This window comes from Nuphar pumila, chromosome 6 (genome assembly GCF_984573655.1).
Source record: "Nuphar pumila chromosome 6, dmNupPumi1.hap1.1, whole genome shotgun sequence".
NCBI classification, from domain to species: Eukaryota; Viridiplantae; Streptophyta; class Magnoliopsida; order Nymphaeales; family Nymphaeaceae; genus Nuphar; species Nuphar pumila.
The window spans coordinates 42727553-42744207 of record NC_143254.1 but is presented as its reverse complement, the minus strand read 5'-3'; the positions used below and the strand labels follow the sequence as shown (position 1 = coordinate 42744207).

Below are 16655 nucleotides of genomic sequence, written 5' to 3'. Positions count from 1 at the left end.
CGATGGGGACAAGAAAAACTGGTGCCAGAAGAGATTAGAAGCAACAAGAGAACGAAAAAAAAGAGGAAGAGAAAAAATGGAGAACCAGTTGGGAACGAAGAGGAGTGGGAAGAGAGAAGGAAGAGAGAAAGGAGGATGGTGTGGAATCCAAGGGGAAAAATGCCCCCCTCTGCTGAAAAAGATATTTTTATACTAAAAAAATTAGGTCACATGATTTTTCCTGAAAGCCCTAATTATTTTTCAAAAATTTCAAATGAGCACTTTTAGGAAAATGTGTTTCTAGGAAAGAACACTTCTAAACTAACTAAGATATTATTTGACAATTCCTAAACTAATTAAACTCCGAGTTAAAAAAAGTCTTAAACTACTCAAAACACTTTAAAAATGCAGAGAAGGATTTAAATATGTGATTTTATCTTTATTTTGAATTTCAATGTAGTTTCTAAAAAACATTGATAAGAATGAGTTTTTAATGAAATTTTATGATGAATCATGCATAGAAATATATGTATAAAATGCATAATTAATGCATGATCATCTATAATGAATTTGATGGGGCCGAGATTTGACTTTTAATTGTGTATTCATATGAGTGTAAAGGTTTGCATGTCATATTATGTGTTCAGTTAATGCATAAGTTTTGCTAGGATGCTAATATTTCTCTAAGTGTTTCATATTGCATGAGTAGCCGTATTAGTTGATGCATGTGACATATGAAATTCTAAGTTCTTGATGGTGTGACTTTATATAAAAGTTGTCTTGATTTGTTTCGGGATCTAGGGAGAGTGTCCTATGATTTGCATAATGCATGATAACATTAACTAAAGAAGCTACACTAAATTTGCATAGTCCCCCATGAATCCAGAATGACAATGAGCCCTACGGGCCCGTTACATGGTTTAAAGGACCTTGTCTCCCACCACGGCAACATAATAGACAACCATGTGGATCCATAATGATGGTGTGCTAAAAAATCTATAGGACCAGTCCCTCATGTTGGATTAGGGGATATCTTTGTCTATAGTGGTGTATAACATTTTGGACAAATTAATTGACTTCAAAGGCATAGTTTTTTTTAGGCAATAGACAAATTTTTTTATCAAGGTTTTGTCTTTCTATTAATCCATCAATTTGGCATGATACTATATCTAATTTTCTTCCATAAGTATTGCATGTCATCACAACATGCCCTCACTTTACATTGATATCCAAAAGTTTTTCATCAAAGTAATATAGACACCATAAAATTGTCTTCCTATCATGACATTTGTCTAATCAATCAAATGCTTAGGAGTCACATCAACTTGAATGTTGATTGGGACTCGAGGTAGTCTAAAAGAAAAAAATCTCTTAATAGAGTCTTGAGCTCCACCTCCTTTCGAAGAACTTCCTCTCTCATTTTCTCTTCATACTCACACTAGTACCAACAACACCTTTCTCCGCAAAGTTTCTTACTTCTGATGATATGCTAAGGGTTGTAGGATTAGAAGTGAAATTTTTATCATCATCATTATCATTCTCTAATGGTTGCGTATATCCTATTTTTGTATCATATATGTTCTTTTTCTGCAACCTTTCTTTTAAATTACTAAGCAATTGATGACATTGTCATTATACAACACCGACAAATCTCTTGACGTGCATGGAAAAATAGTTTGATGTGTCTCGATTAAATGATGCTTTAGCTGAAACACATCGACAGAAAAGGTAATAGTAGTTGCATTTGATTTTCAATCAGTTCTCACTCATTATACAAGTGTCGTATTGCCATGTCAAGTCTCTTGATGCCATCTTCATCTAAAGAACTCAATAACAAGCAAAAAAAAGAGAGGTTATGCGGAAGAATCATAAAAGCCCAATCTCTTTAGTAAAAAATGTGTGAAAAAATGTTCATATGTGAGAAACATAAAAGCTCTCTCTCTCTTGCAGAAGAATCAACCCTCTAAAATGCCTCCATGACCCCTAGGGTGCATGAGTTCCTCTGTAATAGCTTCTAAAAAAATGAGTGAATAAGCTTTAATAAGGTCTTTAAAAATCAAAACATAAAAAAAATAATTTTGATCCTTATTAAAGTGTGCCAAGGATGTATCAAATGATGCACACTATGTCACGTCAGACGATCTAAGGGTGCATCATACGATGCACCTGATAGACCCAATATAAATACGATACACTTGTATAGCAAAACAAGTGTATATCGTATCATGTTTGGTCATTGGTACTATATGTAAAAAAGCAATCATAACAACAAGGGAAGGACAAAAAAATAAAAATTTATATTGGAGGAGTTGTATACACACACACACAATATATATATATATATATATATATATATATATATATATATATATATATATATATATATATATATATATATATATATATATATATATATATAATTACAAAGAAAAACTATAAGCATTAATCTAAATTTGTTCTGGTTAGGCTTGGCTTGGACTTCAGTCATCTACCTAACTAAACAAAGCCCAAGTTGGTTGAATTAATTAGGCTTGTCTAAACCAAGCCCAAGCTCTAAGCAAACCACATAACCCAATTTGAATTAGGTTCAAAATAAGGCTTGTGTACAAGGAAAAAAATGCACCCATATGGGTTAATGACTTTGATATGTTCACTAACAACCACTGCGGCATTTCAGCATGTGATATCCTAAAAATGCCATCTAAGATAGTTGTGAAATCTCATTTACATTGTTCTTCTTATAAGCATTGACTGACACATTAAGCAATTTACATGATTAACAACCACATATATAAAAGTATAACATAAAAACTTATACAGGCTATATACAAACTTATTAAATTATTTCATTGTCCCATATTTTATGTGGTCCCTTAAACCATTGAGAATTGTAGGATATTAATATGAACTAACATTTTGATAAACGAAAACCTCAATGATCAAGTAGTCGAACCATTGAAAATCTGAGGATATTGTCATATGATATGAACCATTTCATTTAGATAAGTCATTGAGAATGAGGATTCAATAGCTAAAGCAAAATATGGAAAAAGTTTTAAAATAAACTATTTTTTATGTTGGTAAAGTACTTAATCACATGCATGTTATAAGTTAATAATTCTTTTCTTTTGTTTCTTTCAAATTATTTTGAAAATTATTTAGTCCCATATCTAAGAGGGAGAGAAATTTTTGAAGGGTTTAAATAGAGATTTTTTTATTTACTTGTATTTTGGAAAACCCTTATGTCTTATGGTAGCTTGCACCGTCTATGTGCAAGAACATACACATCAACCATGCACACACAACATAAAACTTTGATGGCACACTTCACTCACAACGGATCTATTTTAATCAATTTGAGCCCACCTTTGACTATTTTGATCAAGCCAATATTGATTGCTTTGACTTTTGGTTTCTACACATTTTTTGGCTCGTTTGAAAGCATTTAAATGTGTTTGTGTTGTTGTGATAGTAGGCTGGATTGTGAGGTTCTTGAACATTGGTCAAATGAGATTGGGTATCATTTTTATTCAAATTTTAACACATTGGATTTATGATCATTTGAATTTATTTATCACCCAAAATTGTTGTCTTACTAAGTATATAAAAACTCTTCATTCTCAACTTGTTGATCAAGTTTTATTCTCAAGTTTTTCCTATTTTTTTTCTTTTTTCTTTTTTGGCTCTCGTTTGACTTGCAAGTAAGTGTGGTAGAGACTACCTAGTCTTGGGAAGCGTAACACTCTAGAGGTTCAAGGCTAATTATGTCTTGGTGACTCAGTCGTACCAAAATCTTGTTTTTTTGACCACTATGTTCCAACAAAACACTTTTGAGTCCAAAAGTTTAACATTCCTGCGTTCACCACAAAGATACGAACCCAACCGATACATGGCTCAAGTTTGAAGTTGGAACGCGCTGAGTGTTGACACGGAACCGTTTTAGCTTTTAAACAATAAAACATTTTGAGAAAATGTCCGCCAGTGTCCGAGTCATGTAACCGTGTCATTACGTGTCCATATCGTGTCTACTATGACATGCCTCCAGATGGTGTGTCACTGTGACAGGCTTTGACTAAAGGATGAGGATTTTACAAGGGTTTTAGGGCGGTCATCGTTGTGGCGGAGACGACAGGGAGCTCGCCCCACTGCCTCTGAATCCCTACTACTACTAGGAGAGAGAGAGAGAGAGAGAGAGAGAGAGAGAGAGAGAGAGAGAGATGCCGGCATTGGTTCTTGCCTACTCGTCTAGTCTAGTTCCTGCAAACCGCCGTTTCTGTTCCCTTGAGGAGTGATTGATGACGTTCCTGTTTTCCATCTTCGATTATGGCTTCAGAAGAGCTTGGGGAATCCCCTTGTTGCTCAGAGGTAGTCGTTTGTTGCTATTATTGTTATTGTTGTTGTTGTTGTTCATTTGAGTTCAGCGTGATGATTTCTTGTTTCTGCTAATCACCATATTTTTTTTGCCTATTTTCGAAGATGGGGTTTCCTTCGAATCCCTTAGTTTCTTTTTTTGCCATTTTCATTTGAAGAACACAATTGGTGCCTTTGTTTGGAATTTGGGGTTTTGCGGATGTGTTTGCACAGGCCAAGAAATTAGGGTTTTGGGATTCTGGTTCGATTGATGCAAGTTGGGGTTTGATATAGTTCTCTTGTTTAAATTTTTGTTTGGTCGTTGTAACAGGTGAAGAAGAAGCTACAGAAGTCGGAGCAGGGGAGAATTGCATTGAGGCAGGCAATCAAGGTCCTGGAAGCATCAGTCGGCCATCTCGGGGATGAGAAAAATGCTCTCGAAAGAGGTAACAATATGCACACTGTGGGTACCATGTTGCTTAGGCGTGACGGTTCTTGTGTTTACGTTTAAGAACGTGTAGTTTGGATTTAAAGTTGTTGGTATGCATTATTCTTCGCTTTATCAAATGGAAAATCAGTCGACCTCAATGTGGTTATGAAGAAACCATGATAAGTAAATTTAATTATCTGAAGGGATCTTTGGATATTATCCACCCTCTTATCGCGAATGGAAGGATAACAGCTTATCCCTGTTTTCTATATGAATGTTTGCATACAATGATATTGATCTTCCCATAGAGAAGTGGGACACAGCTTGTAACTTGCGTTGTGCTTTGCAATGCAATTTCCAAAGTTATCCTGCTGTTTTGGATAAATGGGTGCACTGAACTCTCCTAATGATATTGGTTTTGTTTATTTTCATCATCTGCTACATGTCGATAGGAAGTGAAAGCGATGGAAACATTGCCAAGTTTTCTAACTTAAATTGCAGAAGTTCTGTGTTACTGTTGATTGTTTCTGTTCTTATGATTACTTTACACTAAAATCTTGATCCTTCATGTTCTTTTTTTTTCAGCCTTGAAGGAAGAGAGAATGCGTGCAAAATCAGAGCGAGAAGCTGCTGAAAAGGAGTTGTCTTATAAGAAAGAGAGGGAAATATGCAGCCTGAAAGAAGAGATATTTGAATTGCAAAAAATTAATGGCTTGAGTTGTCAAAGCAAAGATGCAGATGGTAAACTTGCTAGCCGTATATTGGAATTGGAGGAGGAGGTAAAGAGACTCAAAGACGATCTTGAAAAAGAGAGACACAGAGGAGACTTGGCGAGCAAGAAGGTCGAAGCAACAAAGAAGCAAGCATATGCTGAAAAACAGAAAGCTGAGGAGGCGAAAAAGCAAGCAAATGCAGAAAGAATTAAGACAGATGAAAAAAACAGGGCAGAAGAACATAGACGCCTTGCGGAAGCAGCCAAAAAGGAAATTGATGAGGAAAGAGCAAAGTTAGTTGAAGAGAGGGCAAAAATAGAGGAGGCAAACAAACGAGCGGCAGTTGAAAAAAAGAAGGCTGATAGAGAAAAGAAACGTGCTGATTCAGAGATGAAAATAGCACAAGAACTCAGGAAATCTGTTGGGGTGGAGAAGAAAAGGGTTGCAGATGAAAAAAATCATGCAGACAATATGTCCAAGATGTTGGAGGAAGAGAGGCAGAAAAGAGAAGCACTTGAAAAAGAGCTCCAGGTTGCCCTTTCTGCAAGAAGAGAGAGCAAGCAATGTCCACAATGTGTTTCAAGAGAGGACATTCCTGTCCTGTCCAGTGATAATAAAATTAAGAAGTCACCCAAAGAGAAGTTGCTAAAGGAAAAATTGAAGTTCAAAATGCAACAGTTAGAGCATGTTGAAAGACTGGCCAAGGATGAAAGGACACAGAAAGATCTTTTGCGGCTTGAAGTATCTCTTTTAAAGCAGGATGCTTTTCAATTCTCACATCGTCTAAATATACTTGAAAATCGTTTTTCTTGTGATGTTGGAAATATGAATGGTTCAGTTATGAAGGTTGGTATTGGACAACTTGTTAATGTTATTAATTTGATTTTTTGTTAGGTTCTTTTTACATCAACCTCATTTTTTTTCTAAGGTTTCATTTGGTGTTGTGCTGAGTGATGTCTTTACCTGAGTTATGCTTGTTTCTTATTTTGTGTATTCTTAACATCATATCTTTTTTTGTGTAGAGTGATCCCTTGGCTCATCAAGGAACTCTTGATTTAAATAGAAAATCAACAATTACGGCATCATGCAACTTTTACAATCAAAATGATATGGAGTTGAGCCAAGGACGTTACGGAACTATGGAATGCTCGAATTACCATGGGTCATTGGTTGAATATAATGGACCTTTTCACCCAATTTCCGGAGGCGGCTGCACAGGGGTCCTCTCAGGTACTAACTCTCAATTGGATTCCCCTGTTGGGGTCTCAGTACGAAACAAGTCACAGTCTTCTGCCATTTATTCAACTACCTCATCTTTTACTGATAGACAGTTGGTCGGCTCACAGGGAAAAGATGTCCTTTCTGTTTCCACATCGGCAGAATTGGGTAAGGGTAGCTTAGTTCAAGAATCATTTGCGGATAAAGTGGCTAGTGGGAAGCACAAGGGAAGTGTGGCAGGTGGATGCAATATAAAATCCTCTGCGGATGAAAATGATGCTACTCCAGTAAAGCCAGCAAGCTCGGGCTTGATTCCAGATTTTGAGGTTAAAACTAGAGTAGCAGACAAATTATCTCTCCCTGGCTACAAGGTAAAAAGCCCTGGCAATGTACTGAAATACATTGAACGTTTGTATTCCAAGAACTTGAAGAATAATTTAAAGATTGAAGAAATGCTTGTAGCATTGCAAAGCAAGGTGGGCTCTAATGAAGATAGACGGGGACATCATTCTCTAAGTGGTCAAGAGTTTAAAACCGAGGGGGAAAAAAAGCGTCATGCATGTAAATCACCAGATAAAGGTGGCAATGAGTACATACATTGTAAAAAAAGAAAGATTTCCACTACTGGGAATGCTTGCATCGAAAGTGCAATTAGATTACCTCTCAGTGAAACAGTATTTGCTGGTAAGGACAAAATACTAGATGGATCTCTTGAAGATCTACCAGCTACTCCAAAGTTCGAGGATATGATAGGTGGGGATTTTTTGAAGTTGCTGGAAATGGATGATGACACAGATGAGGAACACTACAGAATGGCCTTAGAAGAACCTCTTTCACCTTCTTTACCTGAAGTTAATTTATATAAATCTGAAGAAACAGACAAGTCCATTTATTTGATGGAGAAGAGCCATCTTAATGAAGCAATTGCGATGATGGGAAATGATTCAATGCCATCTGAAGCCTTTGATGTGATTCATGCTGAAATACAGCAAATAAGCTCACAGAGTTCTGATCATTCAAGAGGACTGCTACCAGATAAATTGGTTCTTGAATCTTTCCAGTCGTGCCAAGATCCAAATCTAACTTGCCAAAGACTGATGAGGCCCGACTTTCTTGCAGATCTTCCTACACCTGAAACCAATAAAAGTCTCTGTGTTAACAATATTTGTACCACCAAAAGGTCTGATCTTAAAATTGGTGAGGTCGAGGCACATGGTGTTGAGCTAGAAGGTTTCAAAGAGCAGGGGAATTCCACTTCACCAGGCTTTAGATGTTCTGGAGGCTTGGCAGAAAATGGGAATGAAAATGATGCAACAGAAACAGATATGCTTTTGCTGCTAGGAGATGTGGATAACAGAGAAATTAGTTTATTTTTCACTGAGGGTGTTGACGCGGACCAAGTATGTGGAAATCTTACAGAAATGTGTGACGTTGCAGTTGATGGTTCCAAATTGTCAAGCAAAATGAGTCAGGGATATGAACATGTAACAGAATCAGTGTCTGATGTCCATAATCATTTTGAGTTTGAGTGGAGGGATTCTAGTGGTCTGTCAGTTTCTTCATCTGCAGATGCGCTAGATATAAATAAATGTCAAAACATTCCACATGGTGGTAAGTTATTACGTAATTCTGTTTGGTTATTATTTTATAAATCCAGTTCTTTTAAATTAACTATTTTATTTTAATTTAGGTTCTGATGTTGATCAAGACATTGCATTAGATGGTCTACTTAGCTCTAAGGAAGCAGTGAACACTAGCATGATTCAAATCCTGGAATCAGGTGACAAGATGGAAAGTCCAACACCTTCTAGATTTCCTGGTGATGGCTTATGTGACACAAAGTCTCCTGGGAATCCCCCCAAGCATCTAGTTGTTTTTCCTGACATTGTGGATGATGATACGATTCTTAAAATATATCATGCTTTTGAAGCTTTCATATCTCAGATGACATCTATTTCTCAAAAAGTTTGTGTGGTTGAGGAACTGATGCTCTTTCTTTCAACTCAGACCAATCTTTTAGACAAGTAAGTGACTGTTGGACATGAAATTTCATAAGGAAGCTTTCCGGAAATGTTGTCAAATCATGCATCTACATGCTAATCCTTTTATATCTTTTCTGGTTTTAGGGAGTGGGCTTGTGTTTTCTTTTCACTACTGTTATACAACTTCTCTATGATTATACCAGCAAATTCCAGAAGCAACTTGAAGGAGGGTCCTCTGCTCTACTTGGATTCACTTACCAACCAACTAAAGAACAGTGAGACATTATCTAAATCCGTTTTGAAAATCAAACCAGTTTGTGGTGATTGAGTATTTCTACATGCATATGAATTGTAATTTTGAAACCCTACTTGAACACTCAATTAAACTGCTATAGCATTTTGTGTTGTTGATACGTGCATTCTGTATGCTATGATCTGCTTATGAAATCCCAATAGTCTTTTACTTTACAAAAACCCACCCATGTGTAGGCATCCAATGCTTCAAGAGCTAATCCCAATAAAATCAAGTACATAGATCACATCTGTACGGTCAGAATTTAAAAATAAAACAAAAAAACCTGAAAACCCCATTTAGCATATTTCATTTACCCTATATATATTAATATTAGTGCTATTGAAGGCACAAAACTATTGAGTATAAATCATCTTTTCATATTATATAGATTTTCTTTGTAGATCGGATCTTATGAATGTGATCTACATGGTTTGTTTAGTAGAAATTGAGTTTTGAATCATATGATTGTGACATGTAAGCAGGTTTTTTAAGGACTTCTAAAATCAATGGTCTACAATGCACTAAAATTTTATGATTCAAAAAATCATATTTTTAGATCAAAATTACACAATCCAAGTTTTGATCTGTGTATCGTGGCACATCTTATGATGTAGAGGTGTATCGTGCAATAAACCCAATACAAGTATGATATACACTCGTATTGTATTTGTATGTTACGATACTTACAACAATGTATAGAGTAAATATAAAGAAATCATATGTTGTATCCCTGCTCAATATTTTTTATTTTTTTATAGTTTAGACAGTTTGTTTATGGCTGATCTATCAAGCATGGTTGAAAAATCATCACATCTTTGTCATTTGTATCAGATCCTAGTTTTAATTGGTCCTGCTGTTTTTTTTTATTTGTAAGCCAAATCCACTAAATACCATAGATACCTAGAATTAGATGTATGATACACGAAGCTATTAAGGGTCTTATCTGTGTGAGGTATCTGCTTGATGTTGCTGTTCTTGTTTCCTCCTTCCTTCTCTTTCTTTTTCCCCCTCAACCATCAAATGTGTAAAACTGAGTTTCTTCCCTCACAAGCTGCTTAATGAGAAAATTTTTGGCGGTAATATTTTTTGTTGCTAACAGTAATCCATTTATGCTCGCAGTGGTAGTTGTAGATAATCAGCTAGAGATTCTGTTCATCCTCATTGAGAAATTTCTTATTGATGGAAGAGTACTTTTGTTTGTTAATGCACCAAATGGGCCGCTGGTTGATTGTTCAAATGTCAAGGCACTGACTTTTGATGGCCAAGAAATCCTCATGTCATCTCAAATTGCTGCTGTTGACTTGTTAAGTGCTGGAAGCACCATTCTAGCATGTATTTGCTTGGCAGTTAACCAGTTCAGTTTCCTTTGGGAGACATCATATCATATGCTTCGTCTGTGCAAGAAAAGTTCTTTTTGGATTCTTACTGTGCTTCATTCTTTTTCCTCTGTATGCGGAGAGAGGTATTTTATGCCGAGTGACTGCAGTCTGATGGCTACTGTAATACAGTCTATAGTTTCATTCCTTGAGGGTGGAGATAAGTCCAGAGATAGTATATCTTCTTCTCATGCGCTCTTGGTGACTGGTTATAACTTTAGCTTTCCACCATGTGCACAATGCCCTTTTGCAAAACGTGTCATGAGTATGGATAAAGCTACAGAAATGCTGTTGAACGACATCCAGGATCATGCTGGGCATCTATATTTGCATGAGTCGGGCACAACTAAACCATGCTCATCCTGTCATAGGCAGTTGGGGCCTCAGTCAGACCATACAGTGGGCTCTGCTCCCTCCAACCTTGTTGATACTTTTTCATTGGTAGAGCTCCTGTCATTCTACATGGTATGAACCTTTTCAAATTGCTTGTAGTCCTTTCTCCATTTCTTCCATTATTTGTATTGTTCTTTGTATAATGGGTGAGAAAACTGTTATCTTAGTACCGGTGAGTTGGCTCACTGGACGAATTATTTATTCTTCTGTCTCTTATAGCGTGATTGTATTATCTACATAAAACATAGAGATGCAGACTGATGCCTTTTTCCTTTTCCTTTTTGCATATGCTACATGCGTACATATACATACATACATGCAATGTATGCAAGCATGCATTCATATAAACATATATGTGTGTATGCACGTGGATATTATTGGCTTCACTACTTTGGGAAGCGACCTGTGACGTGTGACCTGGTGTTTCAAGTATATGTATTCCTTTTCAGTTCAGATCATCATCCCCAGCTTACCTAGGTTTCTTAACTGCTTATTTTGTGGAGGTGATCTTATTTTCCATCTTTCATTATTACAGAGAAGGTTTTAATCGGTGAAACTGGAATTGCTTGATGGTGCAGTTTCTGATTCTTAATGGAATCTCGAGGCAGAACATACACAATCTTGTATTGCTCTTGGACCTGCTTGGAAAAATGTATTGCTAGATTTTTTTTCTTGTTTTTTCAAACAAAAGTCTGCTGTTGGAGGCTTGAAATGAATGGTCTTTTAGTTGGTTGTGTAGCAGATGAAGCAATCTTTTGCTAGGTTTATTGCTATGCACATCTTCACTTTTGTCTAGTTTAAGGTTGAGGAATTACATATTCTCTCCTAGAAACTTGGACTTTGCATTTTGTTCTTGCTTCCCCCATTCCCATCCCCCCCCCCCCCTTGTTTGGTGTGGACACTGTGGAGGTATCAATACAAATTCCACTGTTTTCACATTTTCTTCGGAAGTAGGCCATTGATTTTTTAATTGCATTTGGGGTCTTGGTGACAAGCTTGTCTTGACAACTTTCTTTGGTTATTGCTGGCAACTTTTTCCTTTTTTTATGTTTAGCTGCTTGGTTGACAGTTTTCTGAATGGTCAACCTTATGTTTCATTGAGAGTGTGGGCAAATGCAAGATGAGTCAGGTTCCAGAAGAACAAGGTTTTGGTGATGAACCTCATATTTGAGTTGAGCAATAATTCTTTGCTTGAAACAAGACGAGATTAAGCTGATAAGCATGTAAATTATAAAGAGAGTTTAGATGTGTGACCACCATTTTTCCATTCAAAAGAATTTACCTTTTGAATACTTCTAAGCATGGGGTTTGCTATCAATATTGTTTAGTTATGATTTTTTTTTGAACTGGAAAGTATCACTACACTTGTGATGTTCATCTTCCTATCCTTTAACTTTCTATATAACTCATGCCATACACACTATTATTCTTTGCAGGGCTGGGATTGGACTTACAACAAGGTTGTTCCTTTTCTCTGGAAGCTTTTGGAGTTATCTATTCCTGATGAAATTTTTGTAGCGATCCTTATTTTGATTGGTCAGCTGGGAAGGTACTCTTTCTTTTAGTTGTTTTTGCTTGATGTATTTGCATCTAGATATTTGAAAATAAAGTCAAAGACTTCTAGTTTAGTGTTTGTATGTTAATTTTTTGGATGGTTTTCAATCATGTGCTTCTTATGGTTGCTGCATTCTTTGGAATTGTTACTGATAGATCTAAGCAATGGGAATTTAAGTATTGAATGGTGTCAACATATAATATTTTTATTTCCTTAAATTAGCTCTTTGAAAATGTTTGATCACTGTTTTTCCATTATTCAGAGATTTTGACATGCAATGCACTCCCACGTGTGTATGTGTGTGCGCATGCACCGACAACCCACCACCACCACCACACACCCACACATGCATGATGTTCAGCGGTGTGTGTGTGTGTGTGTGTGTAATGATAAAATTTTAACATCTTTCAATTATCATGTCTTTGCACACCTTTATTGCTCTTGTGCATGCACAAATTGCAATTCCATTTTCTCACTGCTTTTCAAATTGGCAGACTTGGCATTGATGCTTCTGGATATGAAGAAAGAGGGGTTGAGCAACTGAGATGTAACCTTTCTGAATTTTTGAATCTTAGAGGCAAACATCTGCTTATTCAGTTGGCTGCTGCAGCTGCTCTTTTGAATCTTTTGTCAATAGACTTCACAGAATGCATTCAGCAAGACATTTCTTCTATTAGTGCATCTCGATTGAATCACCTAGAGACTATAAGGAAGTGGTTCAATGAGCTGAATAATGATCAGCAATCTTCTGCTTTATGTCTTCTCAAGGGTGGTATTTTACAGACAATTCCAGGTTATCTTCCAGCTGTGTGAGGGTCTCGTGGTTGTCAAGTTTCTACAGTCTTGTCATTCTCTAGGATGATGGAATTTATTGGGTTGCTGCTTTTTCATCAGTTTTAGAGGTTGAAACAATTTGAGACCCTCAGCTGTCTGGATGAAGCCCTATCTGTTCATCGGCAATGAAATCATTCAGCTCTAAGAGTGGAAACTGAGGTAGCGTACTAAAACATTCTTAAGCTATTTACCGTTTTACTTGTGCTATTCTGGAGATAGGTTAATTGATCTTCACTTCTTACCCAGATTGTTTGTCCAGCCGAACTGGTGATTCTTGGAATCTCCTCAAGTTCTGAACTTGATGTCTCTGGTGCTCAACATGGATCAGCTACTGTTTCCTTTTGCTCTTTCTGTTCTGATGTTGTTTCCTATTAATTTTGCTCATCGAATTCTGGTGTTTTTTATACTTTCATGTTTTCACGTGATTTTAGCTGTCACATCAGACAATGCAGTTTCTTTTCTTCATTTGAGATTTTGTGAATTTTATGTTTGCGATAGCTGTGATTTTTGTTCTGCTTTCTCTCTTTTTCTTTTTTACTATTTGCCAGACATTGCGTCTCCTAAGGAGATCCGCACCACCTATTGTAAACTCTGATGAGCAAATTACTTCTTATAATACTTCTAGTCTGTCATCTGGGTGCAAATTTGCTCCTGTGTCTTGGGTAATGTGTTAAAGTTTGTCCAAGACTGCATTTTCCCCCTGTTTTGCTGTTACTGTGCAAGCTCGTTGGTAACTGGGAAGTAGTTCAGTTTGAATCTATTCACAGTCTTGGTGTTTTGGTCCAACACCAAAAATTCATTTCCCAAGTCCTGCTAGGAAAGTCGGAACAGACTCTGATTGCTGCTACCTACTGCTACCAGAGGTAACATTTGGGAAGTCAGAATTCTCAAATCAACCTGGAAAACAACTTGCTTTTAGTTGTTGCTAATCCAGAGCCCTCAGAAGAACTTCCTCGAAGGGTAAGTTGATCTATCTAGATCAAGTCACCTAATAGGTCGGTGCAGTCCGCGTTTCCACGATGGAAGACGGATTAATTCATTGAGAAATACCAAAAATCTTTCATGAAATGGGAAATGGTGTCTCAAGGGTTCAAGAAAGGGTGTGGGACTCCCAGCTTTCTTCACTCGAGTAACATGAGGGAAGGGTTGATGAGTGAGTCCTGGTGATGGTTACTTTTAAAGAATCTCCTCCAAGACTGCTAATGTCATTAACGTCCCTCTTTCTTCATTCCCCTTTTGATATCTTTGTCTCTTAATGGTTTTTTGCTCATTCATGCTATTAAATGGAAGTACTAATTGTGAACTGTCATCTCCCTAGTTTTTTCTGGGCTTTTCCAGTAGGCCCAGAGGTGTCTACCTGGAGACTGGTTGTCAAAGCATTCCTTGCTTTTCGCCATCTTTGATTTGGTTTCACTTATTCTCTTTCTAATTTTGCAATCAGTCCTTTTGTGGTCATTGTGATATGTGAGGTAACAGTATTCTCCAAGTTCCGTTTATAGTTTAAGAAATCCTAATAAGCCAGTTATCTGATTCCAAATCCTTCTGACTGATATCTGTAGTGACAGATCTTTCATAAATTACTTATAATCAGGAGGGAAATTTTCACCTGTTTCTTGTGATTGTTGAGTTGAAGTTTGAGAATCCTGGAAAAAACTCAAGGCCAATCTTCTGATAATTTCCCCTATTAATACTAATTTTGTTTGTTGGTTTATTCCTTCTTTGTCGAGATGGGTGCTAACCCAGATCTTGAATTGCTCTACCCCCGACTGTTGATTACTTAATGTTCTTTGGTTACTCTGTTTCCATTTCTCCACTTCTCTGAGATTCATTCTTACGATTACGTTTGTCTCTGCAGGCTGAGAGGATGGCAAGGCGGAAAACAATATCATCTGGGAACCCATATTTTTTTACCAAATGTTGCCTGCAGCATTACCATCTGTCTACTTTTTCTTTGTTCATTTATCCCCCCCCTCCCCCACCACAAAATGAATATTGCTCTAGCTTCATGTAATTTGGAAATGGAAAGCTTTTTATTTGTTTAGCTTTGGAAAGAAAATTTTGGTGACTGATTTAGCATGGTGCATAAGTTCATATTAGTGTGCTTGCTGAGTGGACCATGGTCATTGGTCAAGGGCAACAATGACCCTCTTTGGCTTTGGTATCTGCGAAAAAATCTGGGGCGGAGACTATTGGAAAGGAACTCAGATGCCATGAGTTCAGAGAATTTCAAGATGTCTTGGATTGGGTTCAATGCCATTAGCAGTCTCTGCAACCAACCGGGACTTGATTCGTTAGTCAGTTGGCAAAGTTGTTTGAGCTTTATTGAATTTAGGGTGTGCCTAAACCAACCAATTGCCTGGGCTGTACTGAATTAGTTGGGTCTGGCAAATTGGACTCAACAAAACCTAGACATTTAGGGTGTGCCTAAGCCTACCAATTGCCTGGGCTGTACTGAATTAGTTGGGTCTGGCAAATTGGACTCAACAGAGCCTAGACTTTGCCTTAGTTCCATCACATGGCCTGTCAACAGGCTGATGGGGACATCCCAAACGAGAAAAATTTAGATGTTTTATTTTGATCCAGGATGTACTTGCACATGCTTCAAGCACCATCATCTATCATCTGGAGACATTTTTTTTGAATTTATAACCTGAAGAAACTGCACCCGACACTAAGACCTGGCTGCGATGGTTCAGCCCGCCATACTACCTACGGTCATTGTTAGGGTTAATATTTGGTGGTTAATATTTGGTGCTATTGAAGGCACAAAATTATGAGTATAAATTCACCTTTTCATATTTTTTAATTTGTTTTTGTAGAACAGACTTTATGGATATGATCTACACGGTTTTGTATAGTAGAAAACGAGCTTTGAATTATGTGATTATGACATGTGAACAGGTTTTTTTAAAGGCTTCAACAATTAACGACTCCACAGTCCACTAATATTTCACAATTCAAAAAAACATAGTTTTAGATCAAAATAACACGATCCTTAGTGTGTTATATATATAGACGAGTATATCATCAAACACACAAAGCTATGAAAAACAGGTGCTTTTCTGATGCTGATTGCGCAAGATCAGTGGTTGAACGTTACTCTTGTTAAAAAGAGATTACGCTTTTCTTAAAAAGAGATTGCTAGCTCTTATTTTGCCCAGACCTTTAACGACGGTCGTGCCGCAGCTAAAGGTCATAATACACAAAAAAAAATGGATGTTGCAGGTGTGTTTGATCAATGTTTGACGATAAGGGCATTCGATGTTACATCCTCTCTCTCTCTCTCTCTCTATATATATATATATATATAACTGAATATATTAGGACTTATTACTCATTCTGCCCCATAGGTTTTAAGTGTTTTATCATAGATTTGAACTGTAACATATGTTTAGCGTGCTTGATTTAGTGGGAATCGACTTTTGGATCATGTTTTTTTGACGGAAAATCATATTTTTATGAGCCGGAAAAAAACTGGCACCTTCATAGCCATTAATTTTGGATCACCTGTCACTAAACAAAACCTATAA

The 16655-nt window shown here is 36.9% G+C and overlaps 1 protein-coding gene across 2 annotated transcripts; it reads left to right on the top strand.

Moving 5' to 3' along the window:
• The first annotated feature begins 4109 nt into the window (after positions 1-4109).
• MEE22 (maternal effect embryo arrest 22) lies at positions 4110-15095 on the top strand. 2 transcript variants are annotated; one of them, XM_090011529.1, is made up of 10 exons: positions 4110-4344; positions 4661-4775; positions 5345-6318; positions 6495-8301; positions 8381-8714; positions 8817-8947; positions 10087-10808; positions 12173-12285; positions 12786-13284; positions 14981-15095. In XM_090011529.1, the coding sequence occupies exons 1-9, from the start codon at positions 4303-4305 to the stop codon at positions 13102-13104; spliced, it is 4557 nt and encodes a 1518-aa protein (XP_089867655.1). In that variant the 5' UTR covers positions 4110-4302; the 3' UTR covers positions 13105-13284; positions 14981-15095. The 2 variants fall into 2 exon arrangements, with proteins under 2 accessions (XP_089867655.1, XP_089867656.1); XM_090011530.1 differs by lacking the exon at positions 14981-15095 and adding an exon at positions 13372-14113.
• The last annotated feature ends 1560 nt before the right edge of the window (positions 15096-16655 follow it).

Bases quoted from the DNA above. Each gene is read 5' to 3' on its own strand.
- MEE22 (XM_090011529.1), top strand. From the start codon at position 4,303: ATGGCTTCAGAAGAGCTTGGGGAATCCCCTTGTTGCTCAGAG. The intron at 8,715-8,816 runs GTAAGTGACTGT...TTCTGGTTTTAG, and splicing joins CAGACCAATCTTTTAGACAA to GGAGTGGGCTTGTGTTTTCT. The intron at 10,809-12,172 runs GTATGAACCTTT...TATTCTTTGCAG, and splicing joins AGCTCCTGTCATTCTACATG to GGCTGGGATTGGACTTACAA.